Raw genomic sequence first — 20,807 nt, forward strand, 5'->3', positions numbered from 1 at the left:
GAACAAGTAAAGGACATTTAAACGGTGAGGTTTACGCGCTTCACTTCGATACAGTTGATGACCGCACTGTTAACTGGTGAATATAAAAAGAGTACTCACCGGAAACCACCTAAGCAAGACAAAACAACACAACCCAAACGGCCCTTACACAGAGAACACAAAGTGAGCACGGCTGAAGAGAGAAAGAGAAGAAAAAAACCCACTTCACTCTTCCGAAGCATTCGATATCACTCACTACCACCTTAACCGGCTTCCACGTTTTCTCCAACTCGCACCAATTCCCCACCTTGTACTATATAACACCGCTCTCAGCTACTACACGGAGGTAGGGCAGCCGAACACATCCTGACTGGCGAACCGCCTAGCGCCGGGAGAAGGGGAGCCTAGGCAGGAGGATTATTGTTTAGGGATTTGTAAGTTGGAGACTTGTAAATTACGTCAAAGTATGATGGTCTATGAGACATAAAGTATCTTCGGCTTAGCAAAAATGAAGTACTGTAGAACAAAAAAGTGACCAAAATTCCAGTATCACATCGCTTTTGAATCCGTCCTAGAACTGAGATCGTGGGTTTGATGGGAATTTAACTACTTAGATTGTGCACATTTCACAGAGAAGTTGTGTTTGTTTTGGGCGTGTTACACTAGTATTCAAAATCCCGGATAGCGGCACCGGGTCCCTCAGGCTTATAGACACGTCTGGTGCGCATCGCATTCGTTAAGGCCCCTCTCTTATTTCCTATCTATGATATATGATACCTGTAGGACCCTGTTTGGCACACAACCATAAAACAAAATGCCATTTTTGAGAAAGCGGAATTTTTCTAGAACAAGACCCTAAGTTTTTAAGAAAAACAGCTGATAATATTATTATAGTGCAGTCAGGAGAGCCTGGGCCTAAAGAAGGGCATTATTATAAGCATGCCAACACAACTCCTTTTTCTTTTTTCTTTTCTTTTAATTTTTACGGTGGAAAAATGCCTCAAAAGTCAGAAAAATGCCACTTGCCTTGCGTGCCAAACAGTGCCCAAGAACTTTAGCACCAGCCGGGCCTTTTTCGTACTTCGCCTATTGATAAATAAATTCCACTCTCCGTTCGAAAGAAGATTTATTATATTTTGTAAAGTTGGAGTGTGCGCTTGACTCTGATAGAATAATCACCATAGCAACATGTACTGTATCTGGAATACCTCCCACACTGTTGTATTCGGTCTTCTTCCCAGCGAACGTCGGGCAAATAGACTAATTGAGATTTCTTAAATTTTAGCCTTCATTCCGGTGGGGTTTTGACTGATCCACTTCAGCTTCTTTGTGCAATAAGTTAACTCAAACATCTCCACTAAGCTATTGTGTTTTAAGAAGAATGACGCCAAATGCCAATTCCTGTTTCTACAGATGATGTGTATATGCGATCCCGACATAGCCCCCCTCACACGATGCTATGATATATAATATATTCCGCAAATGATAGTAAAGTATGTTAATTTACGTAAATTACTTAACCCTAAACAGGACTAGCAAAGGGGGAGGGAAGAAGAAAGAAAGGGTGTGGTAGCTTTTGGGAAATATCTGGTTGGCGGTGGACGGTTGGAGAAGGAATTATTTGGTGCAGGAGTGATCGCGGTATGGTATGGTACAGTACCTTGCGGATGGTGTAGCGTCCTGGGACACTGTGGTGTAGGTCGCCGCTTGTCTGTTCCGGGGCGCGAATAGTGGTCCAAGATATTCTTAGATAGAGGTCCGCAGCGTCGAGTAATTTCTCGTGAAGGGGGATAATGGCACTGGTGCGAGAATTCTTTTCTTTTTCTCCTCTTTCTATTTTTGGTGGGAGGGGTGTTGAGGTGTGAAATGTGGGTATCATACAAACACACTTTCTCAGCTCCAGTGGGTATTGCGCGTTCCCGCCCAGAGAAAAAAGGCTGGGGAAAGTAGGGAGAATGGTAGGAGAGTTATCGCTAAAAGTCTTGGGTTCTCCGGGATAAGGTATGATATGATAAGCCAAAATGGCCGAACGACAGTTAACAAAATGCATTTCAAACTTGTGTACTCACCGCCAGCAGGTCTCACCTGCCCCACTCTAGGTCTACCGAGGTTTTCAAAATGGCTGCCTGGAATAATTCGAGGGACGTGGCAGCGGTGTGATATACTTCGGGTGGTTTACCAGCAAGTACTTTTCCATAGCAAGCGTCGATATAGTGCTCATACACTACCTCCATCCCACTCCTCCCCTCTAGCTCTGCTTTCCCAGAAACCTGAGTGTAATCACAGCACAGTACTGCATCACATACCACCTCACAATACCAGAATAAACGGGAGCTCCGCCGTTCCCGAGTCCCCACGATTCGCGGGACCGGACCCCAGTAGGATTACTGTAAGGTTCTGTTTGTCATACGGCAAATATCGCGACACTTCTGCTTTTATGGCATTTCTTTTGTGATAAATATATACCTAAACATGGCCCTGTTCAGAATGATTCAGATATTGTGATACTGTTTACAAAATATTGTGACATTTTTCAATAGCGATTTTCTTTTGAAAAAGTTATTTTGGGTACAGGGGTCAAGAAAGGTTTTTAGTACGATACAATTACTATCGTCCGGTTATAAAATCATGAACCCATATCATATGTTTTGTTGGCTCAAGTTCTACCTCAGTCCTCTGTTATTTGTGCCCCGGCTAACATGGTAAACATCATCACATGTGAGGAAAAGTATCATACCGCTGAACACTAATATTTCCAGAAAAACACATAGCATTTTTTATTTTACAATAAATACCATTTTCAGGAAATATTACAATATGTTGATATTGGTACACGCCGAACAGGGCCCAAGGATTAGAATAATAAGATAGACGTCAGGAATTTCCTCCTTTGGATTAGAGGGAGACACACGGCGAGGAAACTACGGTACCCTTCAGCCCTCATATGGGACAAGTATTATAAAAAGGAAAATTCAACCGACCTTACTAGGAGAGGTAAATCCAACGTCCTATGATAGCCTCAGGTCGAGTTATTACAGTTTGAACTGTATCCTCTAGAGCTTTACTTGTACGATGCGGCAACGGGCGTAAGCATTCTCGCGTGGTGGGGCCTTGACCGAAATGCGGAGCGGGGGGATGGGAAGTGTTGAGTGTGAGACACCATACAGCTGCGGTGAATCTGGAAAGGCAAAACATGATGCCTTGTGCTTGTGACGTGCGCCCGGGCCAATACAACGCCCGGCGCCCGGCCCACGGGCATGAAGGGGAAAAATGTGGTTTAAGCGGCTTTTGGGGATACTGCGTTCAATTCAACACGGTAATTCCTGTACTGTTATTTTTACTGGAAATATTGAATTTGATACTCGTTCAGGATGAACCCCGAACCTCGGTTTCCCTGCTCCTGATGGTGTTCCATTCCTCTGGGTACTGTACGTTCGGTATTGGGGGGGGAGCTGACCTTGGTGCCGGATTCCTTCAATACAAGTGCTACGGGTATTGCAGAACCTGTGATACCTATCTATAGCAAAAATCGAAGTATTTGAGGATCTCTCAGGACGTTGGAATTATCTCTCCGGGTGAGGTATGTTTGATTATTTTTTACCTTTTGCCTGTCCCAGCTGAGGGCTGAAAGGGAAGGTTTTCGCCGTGTTTTTTCCGCCTAATCCAATGGGGGGGGCAGCACAAACTTAAATCCTTCTCTGGGAAGGGGCAAAAGCACGACAAAAACACAGCCCGTTCCAAGACTACAAAAAAGCAACAAAAATTTCTTGGCCTTACTAAGAGAGCGGAACCTGATGACATAGCACACCGTCCAGTCGTTCAAGTTCTTATGGTACACATGTTTGTATTACCCCATGTGCCCCGCTGGAACAAGAATGGGTGGGAGGAAAAAAGAAAGAAAAAATCCTCGCCAATAGTTAACAACACTGGACCTTTGAAAAGATCACTTTCCAACGTCACAACCCCCGCATCCCTATGAGGTCGGGCACCAGGCGCTGCATGGGCTCTCCGAGCATGCTGAGCCCGATGCGCCGCTCCGAACGGTTAATAAAGGTAGAACACCCAAATTTACACCCCATCTAGATACCACAAATCCCAAGTGATTGGCTTGTGGGTTGGTACTACCCCTGAGGTCCTGCCAATCGGTAGCAAACTTTGTGTTCGGACGGGACTCGTACTCGAGCACTTGAGTGTTCCCACGACCTCATGCTTGGGACTTTTGGGGGATCGAGCAGGGATGATGAACAGCCCCCCCGCAAGTACTACTCATCACTGATGGGGATAGTACTAGCCGTTTTTTTTTAGTATCTTGACAGCTTGGCGCCAAGCCTGATACAAATTTGCTGCAAGGTGCCCATACTCGTACTGTATTTTTGAAATCAGCTACCGGTAAGTTAGTAGTTTAGCTGGCACATGGCTGGTTAGCCTTGTCGGAATGCCAAGATGGATTAATAGGCAATCGCCAGGGCACGATCTGGGCAGTGATAGCTAACCTCAGCCAACGAAAAATAGTCCCGACACCACGAGAAACAGGGATGGATGCAAGCTTGACGTGGGTCGCTAGAACCCTTGAGATCCGGGGTGGAACAAGATGTGAAGATAATATGAAGGCAAGTAGGAGCCAGCCCAAGGCACAACCTGCCCCAAACGGGCGAGGTGCTGAGATAGTGCCCGAGCAGCTGCACCGCCCACCGGGACCCAGATCTCGTCTAGGCCACAGATTAGGTCCCGCCACTACATAGATAACCGCCAGTCGCTATCTGGACCACTCGCTGGTAGTACTAGGGGGGCTGTTCATTATCCCTACCGAAAATTCCAAGTGCAAGTATGATATTTCCCGATTCGCCACAGCCTCTCTAGTTGCCAGTACTGTACCCTACATGCGCTTTCGTTTCGCTGCTATATCCGTCTATTTGTGCAGCTTGGTATGGTATGATTAGTGTGGTCCAAATGTGCGGTATTTTCCCCTCGGAATTCAAAGTTATCGATAAGTGTCGGTGATAGCGGGGCTTTGTTAACGGGTTGCACAATAAAGTAGTAGTAACCCTTACCTGAACACGTCCATAGTGAATAAACAATACTAGTACTAGTATGCGCTGATTAAGAATTTGCGAAAGAGCATGAAATGAATGCAGAGTAACTGTTTTGAAAATTGCGTTTGGTAGCTATGTCTTCTTATCCCATACGGTTCACACACGGACCATTACTTGTATTTCAATAGTAGCATAGGCTACATCTCGTGTCGAAATACATCTGCTTGGTAAGGTCAACTTGAGGATAGAAGTGGCAAAACACATGGCTAATCCAATGCTTTTTTTTTTTGCACTTTTTATCAATCATGCCCCTTAGGGCGGCATCGACAAGCGCATCTATTATTTAACAAAAACGCCTACGTTATTTCACTTTAATTGGTCCGTCTGGTAGAAGTTTTTTCACTTTTTTTTTTCGCCAGCTTGAAGTTGCATGATTAGGAGTTAAGTTTAGCCGTACGTAAAAGATGAGTACATTCTGGGCCGTACGGACCATAGTTGGAGGTCATGGGTTAGCAAGCACGAGTGTAGGGCCGAGGATTTGGCACCTGCATGGGGGAAATCAGCTGAGGATGAACCTATTTTGGGAGATTGAGAGATTGACCGTTGTGGTGGAAAAACATATAAAGAGAGTACAGGAGTAATTCTTCATCATTTCCTCCTTATCTATCAACTAAGGCGAAAATGAAGTTTTCTACTGCATTGTTCTTCTGCCTATTGGGCCTTTTATCCATTTCCCACGCCGCGCCGGCCCCACAAGGGGGTTCAGGCAGCTTCACCTCCCGGAGTACCAAAAGACTACCAACCCTCGCCGATGCCTTATCCGGGAACTTCAGCTACGAGCCAGCCTCTTTGCGGTGGATTTATGCCGAGGGTTCCGAGGACGGGACATACGTGGCGCAGGACAGCTCGACTTTGAGCCTAATGCGATGGGACATCCGTACCAATACCAGCAGCATATTCGTCGACATCGGCGAGTTGAAGTTACCTGATTACTTCAACTACTCCATCCAGCCGTCTGCGAAGCACGTCCTGTTTCGTACAAATTTCACAACACAATACGATCACTCGTATTCCGCCGATTACTATGTATGGAACGTGGAGGCGAAGACCTTGGTTCCCCTCGTCGAGGGACAGAATAGTGATGTGCAATATGCCGAGTGGGGTCCCCATGGCAATGTGATTGTCTATGTCCGGGGGCATGATCTGTTTATTTGGAAGGACGGGGTGAGCACTAGGGTTACCAACGATGGGCGGGAGAGTATGTCTAAAGGTTTGTACTTTCTCCTCTTGATTTCTCTTCTGGGAGATGAGATTAACGGTTTTCCCTTTTTTTTTCTACTTTGGTGGGGAGTCAGAAATGTTCTCGAACTGGTATACGTTGTGTTTCTCGCCGGATGGGGAGTATCTCGCGTACTTGAGGTTTAATCAGACGGGAGTATGCCTCCGATTTACATCTTTTACTCAAGTGGTTTATTGGTTGTATAATACTAAACTATGCTAATGCAGGTACCAACATATAATCTGCCCTACTATATGGGCGGGGAAGAGGTTGCCCCAACTTACCCTGAAGAGCACCGTATTAAGTATACTAAGGCAGGGGAGAAACTCCCCGTCGTTACCTTTCATCTGCTCGAGGTCAAAAATCCGTCTGTCTCGAGGAAGATTGACCTTAAGACTTATACTCCGGATAATATGGTCATCACCGAGGTTGCCTGGGTCGCGGAGAAGCATGAGCGTGTCATAGTCCGCACACAGAGCAGGACACAGGATACTGAGAAGATGGTTTTAGTTGATGTTGAGAGCGGGAATACGAAGGTTGTGAGGGAGAGGAACGCCACAGATGGGTGGTTGGATGAATTTCGTGCTATCATCTGTGAGTTACCATTCCGGGGTGTTTAATGCCTGTGGAGGAGTTGCTAATTATCTTTGCTAGACGTCCCCGGACTTTCTACTCCTTCGTATCTGGATATCTCGGATCATTCCGGCTGGACGCATATTTACCTCTACCCAGTGGCTGGTGGTGAACCAATTGCGTTGACCTCTGGGAATTGGGAAGTCACGACGATCTACTCAGTTGACACTAAGCGCCGTCTAGTCTATTACCAATCCACCGAGCGTGATTCTACAGAACGCCATATATTTTCTGTGAGTCTCGAAGGCAAGACCAAAAAGTCTCTTGTAGACATCACCAAGGAAGGGTATTACGATGCTAGCTTCTCCCCCGGAGGGGGGTACTACATCCTCAGCTACCTTGGGCCAAACCTTCCATGGCAAGAACTTCGCAGCATAAGCCCCGATACACCGATCCGGGTGATAAATGATAACGCCCCCCTTAAGAAAAAACTTTCCGAATATGCTCTTCCCAAAACTTCCTGGTCGACACTCAAGCACCCAGATGGATATGAGCTTAACCTCTTTGAAAGCCTTCCACCAAAGTTCCGTAAGGGGGTGAAATACCCGGTCCTATTCTATATATATGGCGGTCCGGGCTCGCAAGAAACAGGGAAGACCTTCCGCCAGACGGTCGACATTTACTCATACTTGGGGTCGGATCCTGAGTTGGAGTATATAGTGATAACCGTGGACAATCGTGGGACAGGGTTTAAAGGACGGAAGTTCCGTTCCCTGGTTACCGGTCAGCTAGGAAAATTGGAGGCTCAAGACCAAGTTTGGGCCGCTAGGGAGTATGCAAAGCGAGACTATGTCGACGCGAAGAAGATTGCAATTTGGGGGGCGAGCTACGGCGGGTACCTTACCGGTAAAGTTCTCGAATTAGATTCCGGAGCATTCTCTTTAGGCATTGTATGTCCCCTCCCCCGCTTCCACGCTCCCGAACCAGCCACTAAAACCTAAAAGATGGCAGCCCCAGTGACCGATTGGCGCTTCTACAATTTCATGTACTCTGAACGCTACATGAAACTCCCAACTACAAACAGCGCGGGGTACAACGCCTCGGCGATAACCAAAACTGCAGGATTCGAGAACGTTGCTGGCGGCTTCATCATCCAGCACGGGACCGGCGACGACAATGTCCATTTCCAGAACTCGGCTGCTTTTGTCGATGCGCTGGTTAATGAGGGCGTGAGTCCTGAGAAGATGCGGGTGCAGTGGTTCACTGACTCGGATCATTACCTTTATTTCCATGGAGCTACAGAATTTCGACATAAGCAGTTGGCTATGGCGCTCTACGATGAGAAGAGGAGGATACCCGAGGGGGCGCATCAATGGAGTCGCAGGGGGAACTGAGGCAGGCTCGTAATTTTTAGTTTTTTTCACTTTTATTTTTTTATTTTTATTTTTTTCAAAGGAGAAACCGAGTCCCCATGGGGGGTTAGTGTCTATTGTCTGGTGTTGTCGGGTAGTCAGAGAATTGGCAGAATGGAAGATGGGGCCAGTACAATTTGTGCGGGAAATTCAATTTTCGAGGAGCAAGAAGTAAAGAACATTTAAACGGCAAGAGTTGTGCACTTCACTAGAGTCGGTGCCAGCGAGGTTAGCCAGCGGACGGAAAAAAAGAGCACGCCTAGAAAACTCCCCAAGCAAGACACGACAAGACAAAGCAATCCAAACGGTGCTTATCCAAGAATTCGAATAGAAGAACGCCAGACAGATACCTTAGTGGGGTGGCAGCAAATCCCTCCACTTCTCCGAGCCATCTTGTATCACTCACACTTACGACCGCAGCCTAGCCAACCCCCACTCCCAAGCACTCTCGCCCGGGAAACTCAAGTCTTCCACTACGTGTGGTAGCCGGATTTCTCGCGGGATGATAGCGGAAGGGCGGGTGAGAAGGATAGTACTAGGGGGAGGGAGGGGGGGGGGGGTATCGTACGCCTCGGCTCGTTTGGTGCGTCGGCGCGGGTCGAGAGCCATTCCCGCAATCCCTCGCGAGCGCTGTGTCCAATGGTGGCTGCGTAATCGCTGCGCTGGACCGCTTTGGTATGGCGTTACCTGGATCCCTGGCGGGGAGTATGACATATTTATGCATTTGTGGGAGACATTGCTTGCGAGTGATTTTTCGTGAGTAGTTTGGCCATTGTGGTATCATATCATAGATCTCTTCCTTCCTTCTCCCCATTGCTGAGGGCCTGGGTGCGTCGCTGTGTGGCAACCCCGACAGGCGCAAGCTGGGAGTACAATGGAAGAGGAGGAGAGCTTTTCGGGCGGGCTATCAAGTAATTCACGGGACACGTGAGTATCGGGAATTCAATCACGGAGCTTCGTAGACTGGAATCTGTATGGAAGGATATGTCTAAAGCCGGTGGATATCCTCTATCCCCTAAAAAAAGGGGGGGGGGACCAAGCCCTCCAATGGCCGGCTTATCACGTGCGAATGAATGTGGAAAACGATAGAAACAATGAAAAATTCCTTTTCTCGGAGCGTAGTGATAGCGCTGCCCCCTCGCCAGATCCCAAACTACACGCTACGTGATGCTACCCGCATACAGAGGCGTTATTTCGACTGCCCAACCTTCGGGACCACCTTTCGGGCACAATGTCCACTGATGATTTCCACAATCTCAACCATGTGATTGGGCACTGGTCTAGGCATGAAACGTCTCCTCTCAAGACTGCTGATAAGGATCACGACCACGGTCCGCAAAATTAATTGGTCGTTCCTGGATATATCCATACGCGACGAGCCGGAGACAATGGAATCAGAGGGGGTGATATAAAAGTCATAGTATCATACCAAATCTGGAGAACAACCGCCTGTCGAAGGAGGGAGGAAGTGGTTGAGCGCTGCGGGGTTTGGTATCCGGAAGTAGATCCGATGTGCTGGGTTATCGGGAAGATCTAACTTACTAGTCTTCTGGAAAGATCTCTTACTGTAGCCCTAGATGTCACTTAAGGTTCCTTTATATGATAATATTATCGGCTCTTCCGGGTACCCTTTAATTGATTTGTCACACGTCTCATCTGATTTACTTCTCTGTCCGGTGGGTTGTTGCGGTTACTTATTCGGTGGCGGGATTGGAGTGGTTTAGTTTCTTTTTACTTAAGTTCTGGTTGGGCGTGATATCGGCGTGGTATGATATCGTAACTTAGATGGTGTATCCGGGAAAGGCGGGGTCGTGGGGGGGTTGTTAATTGACCAGTGATGGTGGGCGCAGGGAAGCGATAAGATATAAGGGAAGACAGATCCGAATCCCCTGGTTTCTTTCACCTTTGTATCTCCATCCCGCGGCTCCGTTCATGAGGCATTTTACTCGTAGAGTTCGTGACATAGAAATATTAATGACAAAATTTAATGGGAGTACATATCCACAACACCTAAATCAGGGCAAGCCTATTTACAAAACCCACAGCCGAACCCTTTAATCCAATGCCCCGCTAGGGGGACATCCAAACCCCCCGCCTAAACCTAAAAGTAACAAACCACATTCCTGATATCGTACCCCAACTAGCACGCGATCCTAACCTCCATCGGGGAAGAAGGGAGAGAAAAAGTGAGCTCACGCCCTCGACAGCACTCATCACGATCCCACCGGAAAGAGCTCCCGTGTCAGCGGGCTCTATATCCGCGAGCATTTGCTCTGATACTCCGACAGTGAGCCAGCTTTGTCGGGCGCGGATTCGCCCTTCCGCCGGGATTTCATTTGCCAGGTGGGCACCTGCCTTTTTTGGGTTCCTTCTTAGCCGATGAGGTTGTACTCCGGGAAAGTGCGGTTTGAACGTCATTCCCTCCGTCCCCGTTGGTTGGAGAGCTGTCGCGAGTGAAGTGATTGTCAGGATTGAATAGCAGCGGGGATTTCGTTATGTGTTGTGATTGTTTGGACTGGGTGGGGGATTGCGTCGTGTAGTCATGGGTTCCGGGCTAATTTCTTCCTTTTTTCACTTTCGTTTCTTCTCCCCGCTTCTCTTGTCTCCCCCTCATGCTCCCAATGGGAACATGGGGGGTGGTTTCCGATTATTTGGCTCGGTCGTTAGGCGCAGGTACCGGAGTTAAATTTATCCGGCGGTCGGCCCCTCGCGGGTCGGGCCGTTTGAAGATGCCCCAACAGGAGTTCGGGAGGCTAATATACGTAGCGGTTTGGGAGAGGGAAGGAAAAAGGACTGGTCACAACGGATAATTGAGTCAGCAGGATTAAGCATTAGGCGAGGGGTAAGTCGGGTGGAGATACAGTAAGCCCGATAGTTTTTTATTTTGTCAAGTTCGTAGATTTTTCGCCATGGCTTTCCGGGTCTTTAAAAATCTACGGACTTAAGAAAAAAAACAAGTACCGGGTTAGTTTATCTCTATCCGATAACCTACCTCTGATAGTTGTGCGAATAGAGTTATTATACCTTCCACAGCCCCGCCCCAAGTCTATGACATCGTACCGATCTTCTCCTCACTCGACCTGAATGCCATCCCCAAAACTGTCCTCATCCTGAACGCCGCAAACGCAATGAAGCAAGCAATGAGTAGGAAGATTATTACGATAACGGCGATAACGTGACTATCTTGTGTTAGAACAAACCAGCTTCCTATTCAAACAATCAGCGAGATCAACCAACACCAGAGCGAGGAAAAAAATAATTACCGAGGGCAACGCTTCTGAGAGCTGTACTTTGCTTGCATTAATACCGATCTAAATGGGGTGAATGGGACTAGTGCCCGCAGTGGCAAATCAGCTCATTGTTGCATTCATTCGTAGTTTTATGAAAGATAGTAACACTCACAAGCTCATACGCGATAACTGGTGCTCGTGGGTTCGGTCCCTCGTAGAAAAGGGAAGCAGAGGACAGGTAAAACAAAAAAGGAAAGAAAAAGAAAAGGTTGCCAAAAGGTCACAGTAAACCTGCCAGCAGAAACTCGACGTTTCTCGCACGATAGATAACCCAGCCCAGGAAGGAGAATACCGTGGGACATGGCTTTGTTATGTAGACAAGCTCACGACAGTCGCCATGTCATACAGCGCAGACTCGACACGTTGATGTGGGAGAATCCACCCCTGCAGGAAACCGTTCGATTGGATCGTGGATCGAGACACTCGACGAATGTTGTTTCCTGAGAGCCAGATCGTGTTACGAGAGCTGCCAGGGTATGGCAAGCTCACATTGTTTGGACGGAATAGTGTCAGCATCGGCAGCACTTCCTTTTTTTGAGCGGAGTTTGGAGTCTCAGTGGACGAGCGGGTGGACCAATTGTGCCGTGGAGAATTGTACCTGCGCCCTGTGGCTTTCCGCTGTGGTCGATTCGAAGAATTGCTTGGCCAATTGGGTGAATTCGGGTTTCAAAACACAGGCACTTCTTATCGGTTGCGCACTGGGATAGGTGCAGTGAATCAGCGAAAGTGAGATGCGATAAGCAGGAAACATCCTGACCAATTGGTCGCTGAACCCGCAAAACTGCAAGTGTGAGTGGATTTTAAAAGAAAGAAATGCATTCACAACTGTGTTTATCCGGAGTCGGAACCCCTAAAGACACATAATATTATCATAATATACCGTAACGTTCCGTTCATTAAGCTGCGATATCCAAAACCTTGCCCAACCGACTACTCTCCCCAATCAACTCTACCAACCTGATAACCCTCACCGCCTCTTCCGCCGGAACAGCGACACCCCCCTCCGCAATCTTTTCATAAAACTTTCCATAATCACCCACTTCAGCGACCGTCCGCTCAACACTCCCGTCCTTCAACTCCAGCTTCCCGAAATGCTCCTCCTCCTCAACACCGAACCCTTCTGTCCCTGGAATCCTCCCGGACATCAACTGTGCCTCCTGAGTATCCAGATTATGTTTAATCCAACTACCGTCCACACCCCTGAGCAGGAACCTTAATTGTGGTGTTTGACAGGATAGTGTGGAAGCCTCTACCCGCACAGTAAACGGCTTTTTGCGAGGCGGGGTGGAGGTGTAGTATAGTGTCGCGGTGAAGAAATCGTCGACGAAGCCCTCCTGGCCCCAGATTGCTGATGGGGTTACACTGCAGCCGCGCTCATCGCGGACATCGCCAAAGATGCGTTGGGGCATGCCGAAAAGATAAACGACTTGGTCTAAGAGGTGCACGCCAAGGTCGAAGAGGGTGCCGTTTCCGAGTGCTTGTACAGACTTCCAAGACTTGGAGGGGTTGGGAGTAGTATCAGGCCTGTATCTATCGTAATGTGTTTCTAGAGAAACTAGCTCCCCAACTCTTGGAAGCACTTTAGCGAGGGTAAGGAAGTCGGAGTCGAATCTTCTATCTTATGGAGCGACATTTGTTAGCTCCCCGAGGTGCAGGGGGATGGAGAGACAGCTCACTCTGATAAACGTTAATCCCAACCCCCTTCTTCCTCGCTAAGTTCACCAACTCCTCCGCATCGGCACTCCTAATTGTAAGCGGCTTCTCGACAATAACATCCTTCCCCTTCTCAATCGCTTCCTTACAGTAACGGAAGTGGGTATCATTGCTTGTAGTTATAACAACGACCTTACTCTCACCATCACTCTTGTAGAACTCCTCCACGGACCTGTAGACTTTGACGTCTGGATGATCTTTAGCGGCGTCATTCCCTGGCGTCGGATTTCGCTGAATGATCGCCGAGATTGTCAGATTCGGATTGTGCTGGATGAAGGGTATGTGGAAGATTTTGGCGGAGAATCCATAGCCGATTATGGCGATTTTTCGGGGAGACATTGCTGGTTGGCGGTGAGTATGGTGGCGATAGGCGAGGCGGGATGCGGGGTGAAGTGGGGCGCAAAAAGAGTTTGGATGAGGGTGAGGGGTTTACTCTTTTATACTGAGCCTGAGATTCGATAAACTTTTACTCTACGGCAATAAACTGTCCTGAATGGTATTCACAATTGACTTCTTGAGGGGGGAGGTGTTTGTAAGATGTAAATCGGTATGTATGATACATAGTGTATAATAAAGCGGATCGTAGTGGGCACGCATGATACTCGTAGTTTGCTGGTAGAGGGTTAGGGTTGAAACTGCCCGGATCCTAATGCGGTTGGTGCAGGTACTGTACTCGTACATTACTATCAGATGGTTATGATACAAGTGCAACGTCAAGGTTAAAGTTATGATACCGGTAAAAGTTACGTGCGGGCGAAACCTTGGGAGGCCTATTAGGTCCATGATACTACTGATAGAAGGGCTATTATTCACAGTTATGGATGCGGGCAAGCACGGCGAGTTTTGGCGCAAAGAAGTCTCTCACCTGCACTTCTTACACCCCATGGAATGGTTTCAATACCAGATGGAGTCGGTGTTGTGGCCCCTCTAGATTCGCTATGATCGACCTGGGTATCGGACGGAAGCCCTTTGGAAGAAGAGAATTGTGGTAGGCAAATGGAGACCAACTTAGGGATGTGGAGTATTTCTCCTATCATACTGTTGAGCTGTCAGGCACTCTTTAGAGTGCCCCTGGTTGTGGGCTTGCGAGCACCAAGGGTTGTGGCGGCATGCCACAACCTTGGCACGAGTACCGGTACTCGAGCAGCCCAGAAAACGAGGGACGAAGAAGCCGAAGAAGCTACTTGTACTCGTGGAGAGCTTTCTGACCACACCTTTTCCTACCTCTCTCATCTAACGCTGAATTTCAAAGCGAACCCTCTTTACTGCTGCGCCATACATTTGCCATCCCAAGATGACCTAATGCCCTTGCTTGTGTAAACCCGGACCGGCGCAACTAGTATATGTTATTTACATATTGGGTACCGAGATGAACACCCGAGAGTGCCCGCGGTGAAATCGGCTATCTTGGCAAATACTATATAATACTGTACAGTACAAGTACACAAGAACGGGTACTTGTAAACGGATCAATCGAAAATATTACACATTCCCTAACTAAAAGTACCACAGTATAGCTCCTCGAAATGTCAATACAGTCCGGGAAACCCCTCCCGTAACTTCGCAGTGTGTTCTATCAAGATAGAGGTCATCCTTTTTTTTGATATTAATCGGCCCCGCAATGTATCATTCTCCACCAGCACCGTACGGCACAGCGCAACCCAGAACAAGACCGCCTCGCGACCGCGGGGGTTGTAAAAAATACTGGGTAATACCTTGTAATCTATAACTATGCCTGCATCCCCGTAATATCAGGGTTTAGAGGGACAGAGCCCTCGGTAGGATTTGTGTTTTCTTGCCCCAATATAATATCAGCGAACTAGACATATTGGATACTGGACTTGGTACAGCACTCGCTCTCTTAACCTCCCAAACTAAGGTTTATTATTTCCTAGCCTTCAGATTTTAACCAAAGCCCTGATAAAGATGCTTCAAGAAATTACAGCAGCCAGTCTGTCCGCTTTTCTTTCCCACAGCACCCAGCAAGTATTGTGTCATGGCATCCATTTGGCTCTTTCCTGTCAAATTCTTTAGATATCTATATACGCACTGTCCACTTGTCAAACAAGTGGGATCTGGTCATCAGGTAACAAACCAAATCCAATCTCTTTCCTCCCACTGCCCAATCACTCAACCACCTATAGACAACGATGCAACCTTAGCATACCAAGCGCAACCGTACCAGGCAAGGGAGAACACAAAGGAAGGGAGAAAAACGGGATCAACCAAGGTCTCAGATTTGGTTGAGAACAAAAGGCGAGTTCCCAGCAGTATTCCGGAGGGGCCCGGGGGCCGATGGAACGGGAATGGATATGGACCGACAAGAGTCAACTATGTAACTAGACGGACGACCCCCAGCAGTCCATTCAAGGTAGTAATATCTTAGAACAGTCGTATTTGGCCAGGACGGTAGGCCGCCATAGTGTGGAAAAGGTTCGAAGGGGAAGAAGTAGGAGGGTATTGAAGAATGAATCCATGATGTTTAATGATTGCAATCCCAGAGCTATCTATTTCAAAAACCAGGCAAACAAGCATGAATGAGCCGAGTAGCAATCTCAATGCTCAAATTTGTGGATATGGCCTCTTCCCAGGAACAGATTTTTCGGATTTATTGGCTGTCTTGAACAACAACTTTGGAAGCATCCAACGACCCCAGAAAAATGAGTAGCCATACCCTAACTCTATAGGATTGTGAAGTATCTATTGGGAGTAGCAAGAGGTGGAAAACTCAACCTGGGTCGGGGTACAATCGGAATGCAGATTCGGGGTGGCGAAGAAAAGGAGTCTACATACATTTTAAATCTCCGGAGCCCATTCCCGGGCGGGCGGATGAAGTGGCGTGTTGCGGTGGGATATATACCTTAGTTGGGTAATATACAGGACTGCGGACAGAGACTAATTGTCAGTGTTGACCGCATAACACCGAGTGTCCAGGCCCATGGTCTCTCCAGCTCTTCGCCTGTCAGGCATAGAGCATTTGGGTATGATAGCTAGAAAATATATGGACCATAGCGTCCTATCCGATCTCTAAGAGCGGCCCGTTGGGTACGCTGGGCCGGGCTTCCCGCCGGACCTCCGAGAGCTAGGGGTTGCAACACGAGCAAATCGTTCCCTATCTCCTCGAGGTTTCAATGGCCTAAGCTCTATTTCTGTATTTGTACTAGAGTCTGTATTTGCGCGGCTAAGTTGGGGCTAATTTCTTGACAGGGTGCCTGGCTTCAATCCAACAAGGCGAATGTAATCCAGAGATCACAGCTGCTCTCCTAAATCAGGGGAAGGGGAAAAGCAGACAAAAATTCTTGTTGATCTTTGTCTTTTCTTTTACTACCCGCCGATCGCGGGCCTTGATTCTACCACCTCATATGATAGAAGTTCTGATATATCCTACAGCCTTACTGAGGAAGGTTAAGGGCCATAAATCTTCCAGTCCCCATAGGGCAGGATTTGTTAATCCTCCTGCCATACATGGCGGATCGTTCAAGAATAACTCAATTGTGAGTAGGGATTGAACTCCTGGGCTCCTGCTAAGCGCACGAGAGTTAATTTTTTCATGGCTTTATTATCCACTGCGCCAACTGGGCACTTCACATAACAATACCGCGACAACCAATACCTATTCCGCCAGCAGGTGGGCCACTATATCTCCTAACACAAAACCAGAAACACCGTGGTACTGAATACGGTGAGTGATAAACCGGTTAAAATTACTGCACAATATCATACGTTATCACCACCCGCCTTGGCAGAAACTCATCCCTAGACTAGAGCCACCCAGCTGCCGTATTCCATGTTACTCCCAACTCAACAAAGAGGTCATTTCCAGAACGAGTCCAGATCTGCTGACACCCCAATTTGAATATGCGTCATCCATCAAAAACAAAACAAAAAAAATATTCGGCCCCCGGCTACTTTGCTATGCTCGTACGAGTGCTAGTATAAGTACCACGTTCCCGCCCGCAAACGTATGTAAGGAAGGCTCCACACACCCCGTATCATAGACTACTCGCACCCGAGCACTTGTAGGGAAAAAAAAATCGGATATGGTAGCCTGGCCGACTTTGGACCGGACTACTCTGAGGTGGCCCCGAAGTACTAGTACTGTACAGGTGCCTAATAACGGCTTTTATTCTTTAGAAACCGGTTTTTCACCTACTACGGGAGTGGTCAGAGTGCCGATAGTACGATACATTCGAATCCGCAGGTTCTCGTACAGGTTCGGTATCATAGCACAATGTGTCCCATCAGCCTCGGTCCCGGCTAGCAAGACAAGGACAACCCTTTTCCGAGAAATCCTTCTTTTTCTAGTAACGGCGAATTCCATAGAGGCTATTCACTTTTTTTTTCCCTCATAAATAGCTTCTAGTGCTAAGGGCTGCCAAGACTCTGCGATACACCAGACGTTACGAGGCGTGCGAGGCTTTGCAAACACAAGTGTGCAGTGCTATCACCTCTGGCGCCTGATATGGTTTCTACCAGTAATTGCTCCAGTCATAATTGTATCTACGCACATCTGACTCAAGTGGGCCACCTTCGCTTGGAAACCCCTCGCTATACAATTTATGAGGGTAGAGGGAATTGCCATTACCTTCTGGGGTTCCTGGTACTTTATCTATTTGTTTGTTTGTTCAATTGCTTCTCGACCAAATATTTTTCAGTGAAATGCCCCCGAGAATTATCACCCTCGTTCGCCACGGGCAAGCCCATCACAACATCGGTTGGAAATTCGATTGGCACGACCCCTACCTAACCCCTTTGGGCGAAACTCAATGTCATGAGCTCTCGGAAAGATTCCCATCTGAACCTCCTGTCGACTTGCTCGTTTCTTCCCCCCTGAGGCGAACGATTCAAACGACGCTTCTAGGGTTCAAGCAGCAGATTAAGAGCGGTGTCAAGATGGAGCTCTTGGCCGAGCTTCAGGAGTCGTCTGAGATGCCATGTGATACTGGGAGTAGTCGCGATGTGTTGGAGAAGGAGGAGTTGTTCCGAGATGTGGATTTTAGCGGTCTGCCGGATGACTGGACTTCGAAGGTAATATAGGTTCCTGCACGCTCATTGTGCAGCATGATGCTCGTGCTGACGGCTATCAGAAAGGAAAATGGGCCCCAGACCCTCATTCTCTCGGGGAACGTGCCAGAGCCGTTCGTAAATGGCTCAAGTCCCGATCAGAAGGCCATGTTGTCGTAGTCCTGCACGGTGGTGTAAGTTTACCGTACTCTATTCTCATTATTCCCTGCACTAGACTGATATTTGTGTGGATAGTTCCTTCACTACATCATAGAAGATTGGGCCGGCCGCAGCAACCTCCTAGGCAATTGCTGGAGAAATACTGAATTCCGTTCCTATGTCTTTGCAGACGAGGATGAGGATAATGCTTCGGTTGTTGAGACTGATGAATCGAAGGAGAGGAGGAAGGGGAGTAAAAAGCCATCGGGCGAAGGTGAAGCGGTTGAGAAGGTGATGAGGAATTAGAAGGGGTAATTATTGTATGAAGAATTGTTTTACATGAATGGTTTTGTTAGTGGTAGAGTAGGCACAGTACCAGGATACGTTGTATCATCCTATTGTGCTCTAGAATCGGGAGAGCGACAATAGGATTTTCACTTGTTAAAGTTGTAGATTTACTTTGTGATAATGGCTACGCGTAGTTCAAAGATACCGGCATTCGAGAGGCCAAAAACTTGATGCTTGAGGTTGACACTAGCTCTGTTCCACCGAGTATCGCAGACAACTGCTTGGAACCCTTAAATTAGAGTATGGGCTCTCGCCGCAACTCAGACTAAGTCTATTGAGCCTCCTAGTATTCCCCCCCCCGTCTTGAGGCTCCGCACAAGGAGAAAAAGGTGGGGTTATCACATCCCCACCAATCATTCCACCTGCCACGTGACCCTGACAAGGGCAAATTCAGCCGCATGTTGCCGACGATAGGCGATTCCGTGGCAGAGCTCCAACCTTTCCCTAACAACAACACCACTGACGATGAACTCCCTCACCGCCGACAACGCCTGCGATCCGAATCATACCCCAGCATCTCGCAATCCATTCTCCTTATAATTTCCTTACCATAGAAGCTTTAATGATGAAGAATCCGTTACTGCCACTCCGCTCCCTACACCCTACTATCAAAGTCCCCCGACGGAGATACGCTGCGCTCAGCTCCGGGGTGCTAGGGAAGTTGAATGTCCCGACAGATTACTCCGCTTCATCATAGTAAACCCTCCCCACTTTCTCCCTCGCCCTTTGTCTACTGATTAGACCCCTTCGCAGCCTTGCCCACACCTCCTCTCAAACCTACAGGCTCCACACCGACCTCCCAGAGCAGATCCGATCCAGCAAAACCAAGCGCACAAACTACTTCACAGCTGTGAACGATGCCCTCCGTACAATCCTAACAACAGACGACAAGTCCCTGATCTTCGGTGAGGACGTCTCCTTCGGCGGGGTCTTCCGATGCACCAGCAATCTCACAGACTCCTTCGGCAGCTCCCGCATCTTCAACACCCCACTATCCGAACAGGGCATCATCGGTTTCGCCATTGGCCTGAGCGCGAGCGGGTACACCGCTCTTCCTGAGATCCAATTCGCGGACTACCTATTCCCTGCGTTCGACCAATTGCACAATGAAGCCAGCAAGATGCGCTATAGATCCGGCGGTGCGGAGATCTTCAACGCTGGACGCATGGTAGTAAGGATGCCGACCAGTGCGGTGGGCCACGGTGGGCTGTACCATTCGCAAAGCCCCGAGGGCTTCTTTTTAGGAATGCAGGGGATTACAGTCGTCATCCCCAGATCCCCTGTTCAGGCGAAGGGCTTATTAATTGCAGCTGCGAGGGGCGAGGACCCGGTTGTTATCATGGAGCCAAAGACTCTCTACCGCGCTGCTGTGGAAGAGGTGCCACTAGAGGAATACGAGTTACCGATCGGTAAAGCCGAAGTGCTTCAAGCCGGCACCGACGTCACACTGGTGACCTACGGGACAATGGTATACGTCGCCGAATCCGCGGCGAGAGCCGCGAAGGAACGCTTGGGCGTTAGCGTCGAGGTCATCGACCTCCGGACCGTGAGACCGTGGGATAAGGAGACCATTACCAAGAGCGTTAATAAAACTGGTCGATGTGTTGTCGTACACGAGGCCAGTCGAACCGGCGGCGTGGGTGAGAGTCTGGCCGGGGAGGTGCAGGAGAGGTGCTTTTTGAGGCTCGAGGCCCCCGTTACCAGGGTTACCGGGTGGGATACCCCTATGCCGTTAGCATTTGAGGGGTTTATGGTGCCGGATGTTGTGAGGGTGTTGGATGGGATCAAGAGAACCATGGAATATTAGTACCATCGGTGGGTAGGGGGCAGAAACATGGGGTCCAGACAAATAGAAGTCTTCAACATCACCACCATCTTTCTCTCTATCTCCATCCACCTTCCCCGATTTTCCTCTACCATCTGCAAGTTGTTGCATCGATTCCTCACTATATTTTGCGCAATTTCGGAAAGGCCCCAACCCAGGATGAGGTATACCACCCCGTAAGTCTCACCGGTA

At 48.3% G+C, this 20,807-nt stretch overlaps 5 protein-coding genes; 3 read left to right on the forward strand and 2 right to left on the reverse strand.

Annotated features, from left to right (window-relative positions):
- Positions 1–5,693: 5,693 nt before the first annotated feature.
- On the forward strand, positions 5,694–8,258 carry GSTUM_00000122001 (uncharacterized protein; the record flags this gene model as incomplete). The annotated part of the gene is made up of 5 exons (XM_002835356.1): positions 5,694–6,274; positions 6,324–6,447; positions 6,519–6,903; positions 6,946–7,814; positions 7,869–8,258. 5 exons carry the CDS (start codon positions 5,694–5,696, stop codon positions 8,256–8,258), a joined length of 2,349 nt encoding a protein of 782 aa, XP_002835402.1.
- Positions 8,259–12,283: 4,025 nt separating this feature from the next.
- GSTUM_00000124001 (uncharacterized protein) lies at positions 12,284–12,385 on the reverse strand (the record flags this gene model as incomplete). Its single annotated transcript, XM_002835357.1, has 1 exon — positions 12,284–12,385. One exon carries the CDS (start codon positions 12,383–12,385, stop codon positions 12,284–12,286), a length of 102 nt encoding a protein of 33 aa, XP_002835403.1.
- An 11-nt stretch (positions 12,386–12,396) lies between these two features.
- On the reverse strand, positions 12,397–13,618 carry GSTUM_00000125001 (uncharacterized protein; the record flags this gene model as incomplete). XM_002835358.2 has 2 exons in its annotated part: positions 12,397–13,184; positions 13,243–13,618. 2 exons carry the CDS (start codon positions 13,616–13,618, stop codon positions 12,463–12,465), a joined length of 1,098 nt encoding a protein of 365 aa, XP_002835404.1. The 3' UTR covers positions 12,397–12,462.
- A 4,320-nt stretch (positions 13,619–17,938) lies between these two features.
- GSTUM_00000126001 (uncharacterized protein) lies at positions 17,939–18,885 on the forward strand (the record flags this gene model as incomplete). XM_002835359.2 has 3 exons in its annotated part: positions 17,939–18,307; positions 18,367–18,477; positions 18,539–18,885. The coding sequence occupies 3 exons, from the start codon at positions 17,939–17,941 to the stop codon at positions 18,746–18,748; spliced, it is 690 nt and encodes a 229-aa protein (XP_002835405.1). The 3' UTR covers positions 18,749–18,885.
- A 368-nt stretch (positions 18,886–19,253) lies between these two features.
- GSTUM_00000127001 (uncharacterized protein) lies at positions 19,254–20,597 on the forward strand (the record flags this gene model as incomplete). XM_002835360.2 has 2 exons in its annotated part: positions 19,254–19,486; positions 19,544–20,597. The coding sequence occupies exons 1-2, from the start codon at positions 19,356–19,358 to the stop codon at positions 20,595–20,597; spliced, it is 1,185 nt and encodes a 394-aa protein (XP_002835406.1). The 5' UTR covers positions 19,254–19,355.
- Between the last annotated feature and the right edge of the window lie 210 nt (positions 20,598–20,807).

Source organism: Tuber melanosporum, assembly GCF_000151645.1.
Source record: "Tuber melanosporum whole genome shotgun sequence assembly, scaffold_104, strain Mel28".
Classification (NCBI taxonomy): domain Eukaryota; kingdom Fungi; phylum Ascomycota; class Pezizomycetes; order Pezizales; family Tuberaceae; genus Tuber; species Tuber melanosporum.